The sequence below is a fragment of the Pleurodeles waltl genome, chromosome 5, assembly GCF_031143425.1.
Source record: "Pleurodeles waltl isolate 20211129_DDA chromosome 5, aPleWal1.hap1.20221129, whole genome shotgun sequence".
NCBI classification, from domain to species: Eukaryota; Metazoa; Chordata; class Amphibia; order Caudata; family Salamandridae; genus Pleurodeles; species Pleurodeles waltl.
In genome coordinates this window covers 1864120673-1864134379 of record NC_090444.1, presented here as the reverse complement: position 1 = coordinate 1864134379, position 13707 = coordinate 1864120673, and the positions used below count along the sequence as shown (strand labels likewise).

The window sequence follows — 13707 nt, the reverse complement described above, 5'->3', positions numbered from 1 at the left end:
ACATGTGTATGACTCGGTGGTCCTTCGTGGGGGAGTCTTCTGATTGCAGGAGCACATAGAGTCCGACTTACGTCCTATCCAACTTCCGAGTTCAGATGTGTCCTCCAGAGATTCCGGCGGGATATCCCTCTCTGCATCCGCACCTCCCAGAGGTAATTCCTGGGTTGCTTCCCTCATTGCATTGCACAATGCAGGTTACACAGAGGTGCTCGGGCCTTCCACCTCACACTCTTGGAAACTTAGACCTGGAGGTCCCTGCCTTGCAGTGGGCAGTCTGATCCTAAGTATCATTGGTCTGTCATGCTTCACTGTAGAAGGTCCCAGAATGAACAGGATTTAAAAAACAAACCCTGAAGAATAAAATAATCAAATATAATTGTTCAGGACTTGAAATCTTGTGAAGTTCGATCAGCAAGGAACCGAATCGAACAAAAAACACCAAAGTTATGACAAATGAAATATACTGGACATGGCACAGCAAGAAATTCAACAGTTTGTGCCAAAATTAAAGACCAAAAAAACAGGTCCTGTATGACAAACATTAGATTAGTAGGAGTGTAGGAGAACAAATATGGTCAGGACCAGGGTGGGCTGCTTCCGTAATTCTTCTAAGCGATGCTCAAAGTCTCCAGTGACAAGAAGGTGGTCAGATTTATGATTTATATGCTGAATTATTAGAAGTCTTCCAGTAAATAATTGAGACACTCAAGGTGATTTTTTTATTTTCTTGTGAGACAATCACCACACAGTAGAACAATGGAACCATTAGGGGCCAGATGTATCAAAGCTTTTTGCATTCGCAAACGGTGCGAATGCCCGTTTGCGAATGCAAAAAGCTATTTCAGAATGTATCAAAGGCATTCTGAACGCAATTTTAAGGAATAGCAAAAATAGTGATTCCTTAAAATTGCGACCCTGTTTAGAGAGTCACAAATTGCAACTCTCTAAATAAGAAATCGCAAATAAGGAATTCTTCTTTGCGATTTCTAAAGCACATGTATCAAGCAATTCCTTAATGAGAATTGGGCATTAAGGAATTGCTATTACCACCAAGTTGAACTTGGTGGTATCCATGTGCAAATTTTAAAAATGCATTTAAAATGCATTTTTATAATTTACATGTAAAGCACACATGCCCTTTTGGCATGTGTGCACCCTACATGTTGTTAAAAATGTTTTGGGGTGCAGCAGAGGGGGGCTTAGGCCCCCAGCACCCTGGACTTTGCATCTCCCAAAAATTGGTAATTCCAGTTAGGAATTCGCAATTTGGGACATGCAAAATATTCACAAATATGGGCCGACAGGCCCATAGATGCGAATGTGGGCTGTATCGCAATTTGCGATTCGGTAATAGCATTTGCGATTTTTAAGAAATCGCTCTTACCGAATCACAAATATGATACATTGCATTTTGCGAATCAGAAATACCGATTTCTTAAAAATCGCTATTTCCGATTTGCAAAAGGCCTTTTTCATACATCTGGCCCTAGATTACTTTGTTCCTGCTTAAATAGTTATGGTGGAAAGCAAGCTCAGTATAAAACCAGGTTTCAAAAGTATTCTCACAAAGGGACCAATATGTTATTATTTTTCAAGAACTACCTCTAAATGTCACTGCTCTCTTGTCATCATTTGCAAAAAATAGTTATTGTTACTCATTTCACTATTCCATGGACAGGAAAATACAAAATAAATTTTATGAATGTAGTAGTCACATAATCATTATGTAGTTTATCACAAAATTCATACAAAGCATTATATAGGAATAAAATCTATATTATATTGAAACAGTGTGTGTTTGTTACACTCTCCTCAAGGACTCATTTACTGAGTAGCACCCCACGTAAGTATGATAACTGTGTATTAATTGCTGAAAAAGGAGGCGTGTCAACATGAAGATAAACAGATTATCCTCTGCCCTTCTTCTGGTAACTTCCAGAATGCAGAGATCAAGTGTTGGAGGACGTGCTAGATTTTACTGTGCAACTAAGGTGAATAATTGACTGCCTTACTGAATCTTAATCAGTCTAAGTTTAGAAAGATGCTGACAAACTGACATTTCACTACATGATGTAGGCTGCTCCACTCTTCCTCACAGCGCCGGATTAGACCTTATTGTCTCTCTGCACTTTATAAACTTTTTAAACAAATAAATACATTACTAGTAATCAACAGGGCATACTGATCAAGTCCCATAAAGTTTATAGTTCTTCATTTTCAGTCGGCACACTCCAGGAGAGCATCTCTCTTAATGGGATGGCGTCCCGCGCGGATTGCTTAATGCACCAAGTCTAGTTGAAGACTGTGCTGAGGGGCCTAGCACTGGTGCCCAACTGACGCCCAATTCAAGGATCAGGCCACGCAAGGGCCGGCACCTAGTAGCAGTGCAAGGATTCTACGCCTGTACAGCCGGCAACGTCTTGGCCAATAGGTGAAAGTGGTACATCTTTGGTATTACCGTTAGTCTGTTTGGCATGCATGAGTTACCAGCACCGGGGATAGCAGGAGGACACCGGTTTCCTAGGTACTTCGTTCTTCCGAAGTCCTGAAGAGGCCTAAAGTAACACTGGAGCTGAAATGTGTCAACAAGTGTTAATTGGAGGAGTCAATTGAAATGTCAAGAATGCAGAAATTATATAGACACGCATTTAAAATGGTTTGGAGCTAAAAACTGTCCTAGGGTGACCTAGGTGGATTACGCATTAAATAAGGAGCGTGATATTGTAGGAAGATTGAAGACAAGAATGACTGTATTTTTTAAGTTGTTACTTTTGAGTTTAATATTTATGGTGATTTTTTCAGTCTGTTCTTTTCCGGCTGTTTTGTTCTTTTGTTTATGTTTTGTCAAAATACAGTCCGGGTGCTACTGTAGTTGAGCAGAGAGGACTACTATACAACACTAAAGTAAATAAAATGTTGCATATAATTCACACTGATATCTCAGTGATAATCTAGTGTCTCATTGTTGCATAAAGTAATGTATGATCTTTCACTACTATATACCATGTTTATGCTTACTGCTCCTTGCCCGGCCGCGGCATAAGACTGGCCACTTCCTCATCCATGGGCTTGGTAACTTTATCTGTTTTGAACTGTGCACACTATGGACGCGCTATAAAGGGGATGGATTTAGGTTCTGCAAAAAGAGGGCTGTAAATTTATCACAGCTGAGTGTTCTATCACATTTACCTGTTTGGATGGCTCCCAGGATTTCACAGCAAGCAAGGGACGCACATCTGCGCATACCCTGGCCACTTAAGGCAACAAATGCAAAAAGAACAGATGATGGACTGAATACTTAACTATGTCAAACATTCAAACCCAATCACAGATCTGGGCCTAATCCATCATTTGTTTGCTCACCACGCCATTCAGTTTGGACCCAGCCATGTGCAAATCAGTCTTGGCCCTGCTCTCCATGGGAACAGTCCAGCCCGAACTGCCAAGCCAGGTGTGGGCCCCTTGCTCGCTGTGCCACTGAATTCAAGCTAGCCTGGCTGATGTGGGGTGATACCCCAAAACCGGTCCCAGGATACTTGTTTCCGGTCCAGAGAGGACCTGGCAGGGTAGTTCGGGCTGGACTGCTCCCATGGGGAGCAGGGTCAAGACTGATTTGTATATGGCTGGGTCCAAACTGAGGTGACATGGCGAACAAAATAACGATCGATTAAACTCAGATCTGTGACTGGGGGTGAGTGTTTAAAACGTTTCAACACTCTGGTCATCATATTATTTTTTGATTTTCTGGTAATTGGGGACGTCAACAGGGTCTAATGTAGGTTTGTTCAAGAATGAGAGAAGTGGCCAGTCTTGAGAGCATCTGGGATGATGCCTTGAGTGAGTGAGGTGTTGACAATGTTGAGTATTGGTGAGAGAGCATCCTCACAGAGAGCTTTGATGAAGCACAAGCTTAGGACATCATCTTCATAAGAAGTGGCCTTGAGGGAGCTGAGTGTGTCTGTGAGATCTGGGACTTGAAGGCTGATTATTGCAGGATTCTATGGGAAGGAGTGCGTGTAAAGGTGAAGCTGACTTGGTATCATCAATGTGCTGTCGGGTCTTCTGTAGTTTTTCACTGAAGAACAGGTTGATGTAACTCCCTGAAACAGTGGATGTTGGAAATACAGAGATGTCCCTTCTTGTGAAGATGGATGATGGAAAATGAAGTCCACTTGCCTTGTTTCATTTAACGATAGTTTTGGCAGGAAATGCTTCCATTATTGTTTTCAGATGTCTCATTGAATAGATTGTTCAATAGTGATGCAGGCTTAGTCAGGCAAGCATCTTCATTAAGTCTTTTTAACAACCCAACTCACTAATAATCCATATTGAACCTTCTTTTGTGGCTTTAAAACAAGAAGGAAGTATCTTTCTCCCCTGGGTGTGTTTCCAAACATCTATGAGGAAAGTATTCCCAACGTCATCCTGCAGCTTTCTTGAGGCTCCTGTGGAGTTTAGAGTTGTCAAGGGTTCTGCCCAGGACCTAGTTCAAGCCCTCGCACCAATTTAAGATAAAATATCTCTTCTTGAACTGCAAGTCCTGGCTGGAGCATGAGGGAACGATGGTTCCGGAGCCAGATTAGGGGTACGCACATTTTCTGCTCTCCCCCGATACAGGACCCACCTGAGGGCTAGAGAAGTGCTGTGTATTGGGGATGTTTCAAGCTGATGTGCCAACATGTGTTTCCATCACAAATACGCCTTTGTCTTTTTTCAGGTGTTCTTGATTATTTGCTTGGACTCATAGATGAAACTGCACAGAGGGCTTAGCATCACACTTCATGCTTGCTCATTTATAGAAAGTTGTGAGTGATTATAAAATACTTCCCATAGTTCAGTCAGCTAACACACTGATAATGATCGACCTGAGCCACCAACAAGCTGCTAGACAATCAAGCAAAATGTGTTTTTGTCCGCTGTGCTTAAATATCCAGACAATTCAAAGAGTTTGATATGTACTATTGAGCACGTTAGGGTCATTAATGCAGTTTCAGTTGCTTCCTACTGGCTATGAGGCATTTACTGAGGGAAATTGCACATCTTCATGGCCTAAGATGCTTTCATCATTGAGGCCGTAGTCCGTGGTCCATCGGAACTTGCACAGCACCATAATCCTAAGTGTTATTCAGACGCTTTCACATATCCCTATTCCTGGACTTGATATCTAGACTTCATATCTAAGTCATTCTCCAGATACTTTTTGACAGTTTCAATGTTCTCTCTTTTCCAAATCATTTAATGAAGTACATTTTACAGTCTCACACCCTTTACTTTGAGTGTTTTGTTTACCAGGTCAAAAAATCCCTTTTGCTAGCTCTGAAAGCCCTGCCTGGCAGATAGTCCCTAACTCTGGCTTTCCAGTGTCAAACACTACCTCTAGACTATCTGAAAGACCAAAGTCAATGTCATGAATTTCTCTACCTTTCTTCTAGACTAAGCTTCTGCAGCATGACAAGCGGGAGATGTGTTGTCACTAACTTATGTTAGCTACCACCCTGGCTGAATTTGTTTTGTATATGTTCCAACTTACAATTTTTTGGGAGCTTATAAAAGCCTAATAAGGTAATATTCTACCTGTGAGCCAAAAGTGGTTCTTGTGGTCGCTGCCCAGCCATTCTCCCCAAGGAAGGACAGCAGCTGGAATATCACAAGTGCGGGTTATCTAGTTGACCAACCTCTCTAAAGGCAGCTGCCCATCTCGAACAACGCATATGAACTCAGTCGACTGGGAGATGTGCACAACAACGCCACCCACCCTGACCATTTTATAGTCTTTTTCAAGTTTAGCAAAGCCCGGCTTGATCCCAAAAAGCATCTTCTCAGTCTAATTTGTATTCACGGCTAAGGAGCTGCCCCACATCCATTCATGCCCTTTTCATAAAATCCTCTTCAGGTCTGGGAATGTTTTCATGATACCCCGTGAGGGCAGCACTATCTGGGACTCAAGAATAGATGTGTAACCTCACCCTGCTCACCTGTACCAGATCTTACAGGACTTTCAGGTAGACACGGAAAAGCACAGCAGCAAAAGTGAATCCTTGGGGACTTCCACGTAAGTCTCACTGGTGGTGCTCTAATCCCATTGGTGACCCTGGAAGGATGAACCCACTCCAGGAAGGCTTTGGCTAGCCTGTTGACTCTTCTCAGCAGACCAACAATATCTCATGCTCCATTGTATCGAAGGTGGCAGGTCGGCTAAGCAGTACTGACATTAACATTCTTCCTCTGCCTTAAGAAAGCTTCTCCTTCTTTGTAGCCGGGCCAGCTCAGTGCCTTTCGCATCCAAAAGCCAGAATGAAAGCCTCCTAAAAGACTATCACAGGGCCGGAATATGACCTTGACGGAGGGATTACTCCGTCACAAACGTGACGGATATCCCGCCCGCCGTATTACAAGTCCATTATATCCTATGTTTGCGATGCAGTAATCTCCTCCGCCAAGGTCGTAATAAGGCCCTATGTTTTTCTAATGGTGTGTTTGTTTCCTGATTGTCTCTTCCTCCAGGATCTATGTGACGAATTTAGCTTTAGCTATGGGGTGGTAGTTTACAAATCCATTGGGTTGAAGAACAGTTTCTTTCAATAACTGTTTCAATCATGTTTGTACTAAACGCATCGAGGAAAGTAGAGGAAAGCTTTCTGGAAGAATGATAAACTCTGACTGTCCTTAAAGGGACAGAGCTGTGAAGCTCGAACAGTGAGATAAGCAGCCATGTCACACGTCAGGCCATATCTCTCCAACTTCTGGCAACACATTTCGGCAGCACACAGTGGACGGAACTCCTTGAATGAATGTAACTGACTTGTAATTACTCTGCATTCAATTCCCAAATGTTTAACTTGTTTGCATCATCATAGAAGGGGTCCAATCACATGAAAATCAGCTTTGGTGTCAGCCCAGTGGAGTAGAGCCATTGGTTGACTCAGTTGCCCGTTGATCTCTAGAGCCTCAAAACAGATCACACCTGCAGCTGAGCTCAGATTGTCTTCAATTGCCTGAGGCAGTGATGCAGCTAGAGATCAGCTCCTAGCATACAGGGCCCATGCTTGACCATAGAATGACTAAGACTGACTGCCCCCTCAGTGATGGAGAGAGATTGGGAGATGGCAGCAGAGTTGCCCTGAGTATATCTGTTACTATCTGGTGAATCGTTGAGACAAGGGAGGAGATTTCATGGCCCAGCCAGTAACATCGGAGGATATGATGAAATAGCTGGTGGAAGGCCAGTGACGTTTACAGCTCGTGGTGAATGGGAAACTGTCCATCATTGGATACGCTGGAACCACAGAAGGAGCAGGCTTGGTACCCGCTGATGAGGCGCCGTCTGGGTGCATTATGCTGAGGCTCTGAGACGCCCACCACTGCATGAAGACAGAACTCTGTACAAGTTATGGTCGGTGGATTGTCGAGTCTTGGTATTCCCACTGATACTAAGGCCCCTGAGTGGACAGAGAGTTGTATTGAGAACCTCTGAGATGCAGCTTAAGGAAATCAATCAGAGTTCCTAAAGAGAGGTGTGATGTTTTTACACCCACGGCACATGTGGAAAGAAGGAGGCCCTGTATCTGATGACGCTGGTGGCTTACCTCCTACCCTCCTTTCCCCCCATCCTTGGCCTTGGGTTGACTCTAGGTCTGCTGAGGGATAATTCCTTGTTTTTGGGTCTGACTTGATAGTGCATTTGTTTGCAAGGCATATTGTTACTAATATTTGAAAATATACATATTGTGCTTTGGCTCCGCCCATGGAGTATTCTCTTACCTGATGTTATTGGCTGCTTGGAGCATCATTCCCCACTTCTATGGAGTGCTTGCTTTGCAATGTTTGAGGGACTAATTGTATTCAGAAAGTAATATTTGTTTTATGTTTATATTTTACTGCGTTATACGTTTTAATGTCTTGGTCAGGACTTGAGTGGAAGCCTGACCTTAATATGGCAGTCTAATTGTTTTTTACTTTTCACAAATCTGAACGGTCTAACCCAAAAATTGATCCCAATAAGTGAGATTGTAGCTGTAGTTCATCTCTCCTCCTTGTTACAGTGGTTGTTCGGCAGCTAACCGCTGCTTACCATATCAGCGCACCCAGCAGACTTCATGATTCTGCCCCATTGGGCTTCCACCAAGCGCATGACTTCAACTCGCAGTGTTGGGTGCTCTGGCTCTTCCCACTCATGTCTGACTGCACTCCCACTGCTGGGCTCTCCTGTGTGTCCACTGGCCACAGCGTCCTGCTTGGATCCTCCATCATTACCACCAACCCATTATCATTAACCCCCCACCACCCATTACATAACATTACAACCACCACCACTATTACCAATATCACAATCACCACAACCATCACCATTGCCAACACCACCAGCACAATCACTGCTACGACTACCATCATTACCATTGTCACCACCATTACCACCACCATTACCATCAATACCACCATCATTGCCATTACTACCACCATCCCCACCACCATTACGATCATTTCCACTATTATCACCATCATCACCACCACCATTACCACCATTACCACCACTACCACCATCATCACCACCATTACCATAAGTACTACCACCACCACCGTTACCATTACATCCACCACCACCATTACCATCAATACCACCACCACCATTCCCACCATTACCATTACTACCACCATAACCACCACCACCATTACCAGCATCACCACTACCATTACCACCACCATTACTGTTACAACCACCACTATCACCACCACCATTACCACCACAACCATTAGCACCACCACCATTACAACCACAACCATTACCACCATCACTACCAACATTAACATCAATACCATCACCACCACCACTACCACCATTACTACCACTATTACCACCACCGTTACCACCACTACCATTACCATTACAACCACCACCATCACCACCAACACCACCACCATTACAACCACCAACACCACCATCATTACAACCACCACAACCATTAACACCGCCACCACCATCATCACGACCCCCATTACAACCACCACTATTACCAATACTACCACTATTGATATCAATATTATTTCTATCACCACATATCCTAAAATGGCACCTCCTCCTCCTCCTCCATACCACCCCCACAATCACCATTACTACCACAGCCAACAGGTCTGGCTTGAGTTACCAATACAGACACAAACAAGCAAAGCTTTTGGCTTTGGGGAAAGTTTTTTTTCTGGAAGAGTTATTATTATTTTCAACTGTCTTAAAATGTGAGCCCACATTCACCACGTATGGCGGTACCATGTCTACAACCGCTTTCATAAAAATATTTACACGTAAAAGCAGAAGACCAGCGCAAAATGCCAGACCGCGCCCCTTCAAAAGAGGAACAAAGAAGCCCTTGCAACGCTAGGTAGCTCTGTGGTGGTTTGACACAGTTGTTTACAAGAACAGTTTCATGATTGTCAAATATTAAGAGCTACATTTTATACAGCTGTCAGGACTGCTGGATGTCCCTGATCAGGTGCATCTAGGTTCAGCCTCTTGTTGACATATCCATGGTGATCGGCCTAGGCACCGTATTCACAAGGACCATCCATCCCAGTCGTTTTGCACCAACCTCTGTTAGAAAGGAGTGATCTGGCTTCCACGAAGCTCGCTAAGCCCTCTGCGACCTCCAGGAGGGTGCAGACATTAATGTACATAATCCAAGGCTTGTCTAAAGCTGCACCAAGTACAATATCCTTCCATTCTCTAAGACTGTGGGGTGGTGGAGTCAGTCGTGGGCTATTTATGAAGAGCACTTGATGCTTTCAAGTGCCAGAGGGGTCTACCCCATGAAGACAAGGGTATGAGGGGACTCTGCAGTGACCTCAGCCCACAGCGCTCAAAGCAGATCCTAACACTGCAATCAGTAAGGGCCTGATTTAGATACTGGCGGACGAGGTACTCCATCACAACGGTGACAGATATCCCATCCGCCGAAATAGAAATCCCATTAAATCCTAGGGGATTTATATTTTGGTGGATGGGATATCTATACCATTGTGAAGGAATAACTCGTCCGTTGAGATCTAAACCAGGCCCTAACATTTTCTTTTCTTTCATTGTAAACTGGAAAACATGTGAAAATACCTTTTAAAACCCTCCTTATGTTGCTTCTCTTCAGCTGAAGAAGATTGGCGGTGGAGGATTTGGGGAGATCTACGAGGCGATGGACCTTCTGACGCGCGAGAACGTGGCCCTGAAAGTGGAGTCTGCGCAGCAGCCCAAGCAGGTTTTGAAGATGGAGGTGGCGGTGCTAAAGAAACTACAAGGTACGTGGCTGCGGAAAGTCTGTAAAAATGCAAGGTGAGAGGAGTAGACTCTTTGCATAGTATGTAGCCCTTTCCCTGCGGATGCAAAAGCCATTGTCCATGATGTACACCCTTGACCTAGCACGCAGTGTCTTTGTTTTGGATGTTGATTCTTTGTATAGGATGTAGAACCACTTACCTGGAAAGTAGACTCTAAGAAACTGGAATAATAGTTGAAGGGGTGAGAGCCCACTTCAAATATTGATTACAGTCCTTGTCAGTGTGAACCACAAAAGTCACTAAATAAACCTGTGCTCAATCCCTGGTAGCTGTGACACAGAGCAGTCAGGCTTAACATTAGGGGCAGTGGGTAAAGTATTTATGTATTACTCAAACAGTAATAAAGTGAAGACACATGGACGTCCTAAACCAATTTAGAAAAACAGGGAATATTTTAATATATAAAATGACACAAATCCAATAAATAGAAACATAAATATGAGTTTTTAAAGATTGTGTTAAAACTAGCACCAAAAAGCGCTAAGCACCAACCATAGGTATCTGGTCATGCTAGACTGGATCAAAGACACAAGTTTAGGCTGACTGCATGGACCACCGGTTGGGTACGGCCACAAGGATCGTCCTGGTGCAAAGTTTACCTTCTCACTCAGACAGCTTTTATTACAGTAGAAAGTTTTCAATGGTGCAAGGTAGCTGACTGAATTCAAGGAAGGGCACAACAATGATGGGAAGGTGCTCAACGAGGTGTTAGTGTTGATCGAATGCTGCTCTGTGTTGGGTCTGGTGAAACTGTCAATGAAAGCTCTCAGCATTGATGCTAGGGTGGAGTTCACTTCGAGTGTGGAAAGCTATCTATCGGGTGCTGCTCAGCGTTGGTTGCATGCTGCTTGGCATCAAGTTCAGTAAAGCTGGTGATCAAATGTTGCTTGACGCCAATTAGTTGCTGCTTGACGTTGAGTCCGATGCACCATTTGATGAATGTTGTCATTGTCAATACTCAGAGTCCAGTCCGGTGAAACTTTCAGTTAGGCAGGGAGAAGTAATTCTTACCACAGCCAAATACTGTCCCAAAGAGACAGTACTTGGGGGGGGGGGGGGGGAGGAGGGGTCAGGACGCGCTACCACAGAGGCCAGCAGAGAGGACCAGGTCAATTCCATTTGGGACTGATCACCTGGGTAGTTGCCAGAAAAAGGCCTCTGGAAGCTTGTTCGGTCCCTGTAGCTCAAACAGGTCAGCTAACTGACCCTTGGAGTCACATCTAGGACTGTGGGTTCAAGCAAGCAAGTCCAGTCTTCCCTCAGATTTTTCATACAGCAGGGCAGGTGTATGCAGGAGTATTCTGAGGAGAGGTCTCTGAGTTCTGCTTTTATGCCTAGTGCCAGCTTGTGCGTGAAGGCCAAGCCTTTGTCCACCCCTCCATACTAATTTTGTGCAGCTCCCCCCTTCCCACAGGGTTTGGAGCCAGTCTGATAAGAAGGGAAAAGGGGTAGGTAGGTCCAGGTGTGAGCTATACGTGCCATTGACAGGGTAGGCATCCTTTGAAATCCCAGAAGGAGGCTGGGTACAGGCCCCAGGCTATCCTGCCCAAGGACAAAACACCCCCCACACCCAAAGGCCTTTGTCCACTGTCTGAGAGCAATTCACATCTCATCACAGGGGAGCCATCAGCAAAGTATGTTTATTTCTAAAAGTGTCTTTTCCTTAATAGTAATATAAATTCCTAATTTACCATTAAGTTGGATTTTAAATTACTATTAATTGAATGATTTTCTAGATGCTCCCAAACTGAAATTAAGTATTATAATTGGCGATAACGTAACCAAGTGTCATCCTAGGGGAGACCCAGCGCTCCCACAGTGCAGAATAACTTTGGAGGTGGTGTTTCGCTTCCGGGCTATGTTAAATATTAGTTTATACATGTCCAACTTTTAAATAACATGCTCCCCACCAATAAGGCCTACTAGTTATTAAAAAGGAGGGTTTAGGCCTGTCAAAAGTGTGACTTTGACAGGTCGAATCTACAGTTTATAAACTGCACAGCCAGGCTGCAGTGGCAGGCCTGGGGACATACTTTACTGGGCTACTGCAATGGGAGGCACACAGAGTGCTGCATCCTGCTACATTTCATTTACCGTCCCTGGGTACAGGTAGTAGCATATACTAGGGACTTATAAGTAAATTAAATGTGCCAATTGTGGTTTGGCAATTTTACCACGTTTACAAAGGAGAGCACAAGCATTTTACCACTGGGTGGCTGGAGTAACATGCCAGAGTTCCATCGCCAGTGAAAACAGGTTCAGCAACAGAAGGCAAAAATCTGGGGGAATACCAGGCAAAATATGGTCAATTCAAACATAGTCCCCTTGTCTGGGATGTAAACTCTTCACCTAAGTTGTAAACTCTTTTCCTGGAATATAAACTATTCATCTAAGACAGAGGTCTTCAAACTGGGGGGCGGGCCCCCCTAGGGGGGCCTCAAGTGATCCCAGGGGGGGCGCCAAACGCTGGCCAAAAGAAATATTATACAGATAACATGCCTTTGTTTTAAGCAGAAGCATGTTATTGCAGGTTTAAAAAGGTAACAGTACTTCACTGCAATGTTTAAATAGGTTTAGACATATTTAAACATTGCCATCTTTCTAAAATAATTGTGAAAAATTCTGAGGGGGGACCAAAGATTTTTATTTTTCAGCTGGTGGGGGCGCAGCATTAAAAAGTTTGAAGACCACTGATCTAAGATATGAACTCCTTTCCTAGGGTGTAGACTCCTTGCCTAGGATATAAACTCATCACCTTGGATACAGACTCCTTGCCTAGGATATAAACTCTTCACCTTGGATACAGACTTCTTGCCTAGGATATAAACTCTTCACCTTGGATGCAGACTTTTTGCCTAGGATGTATACTCTTTTCCTAGGGTGCAGACTCTTTGCCTTAGATATACGCTCTTTGTCTCGGATGTAAACTATTTTCCGAGGTTGTTGACTCTTCTGCTTGGATATCTTTTCTTTCACCTAGGATATCAACTCTTTTCCTAGTATGTAGACTCTTTACTTAGATTGTAGACTCTTTGCTTAGGATGTAGGCTGCTTCCCTAGAAGTATGACGAGTTCTATTCCTGCAACTTCAACGCCATGCAATACACAGAGAGATTTTGGTGTGGAGCTTGTGGGTGTAAAGTCCCTCCTTCATGTGTGAGTGTGGGAATGTAGGTGCAGCTATGTTTTTGCTTGTGGCACCATTGGGAACATCTTCAGATGGAATTGGGCGAAGCCACCGTGCACAAGGATCCAAAGAATGGGAGTGTGGGCAAAAGGTCACATCCTTTCTCCATGGACTTCCCAGCGGGCAAACAGTACAGGGTGTGCCTGAAGGCTTTGTCCTACATCCAGTGGCCTCTAGACTTGGCCGAAGTCCTAGACGAGTGG

General features: G+C 44.1%; 1 protein-coding gene across 1 annotated transcript in view; it reads left to right on the top strand.

Moving 5' to 3' along the window:
- TTBK1 (tau tubulin kinase 1) overlaps positions 1 to 13707 on the top strand; it is a 363196-nt gene that overhangs the window by 103816 nt on the left and 245673 nt on the right. The window contains exon 3 of the mRNA XM_069236392.1: positions 10131 to 10278. Coding sequence (XP_069092493.1) covers positions 10131 to 10278 — 148 coding nt within the window. The remainder of the gene's footprint in view (positions 1 to 10130; positions 10279 to 13707) is intronic.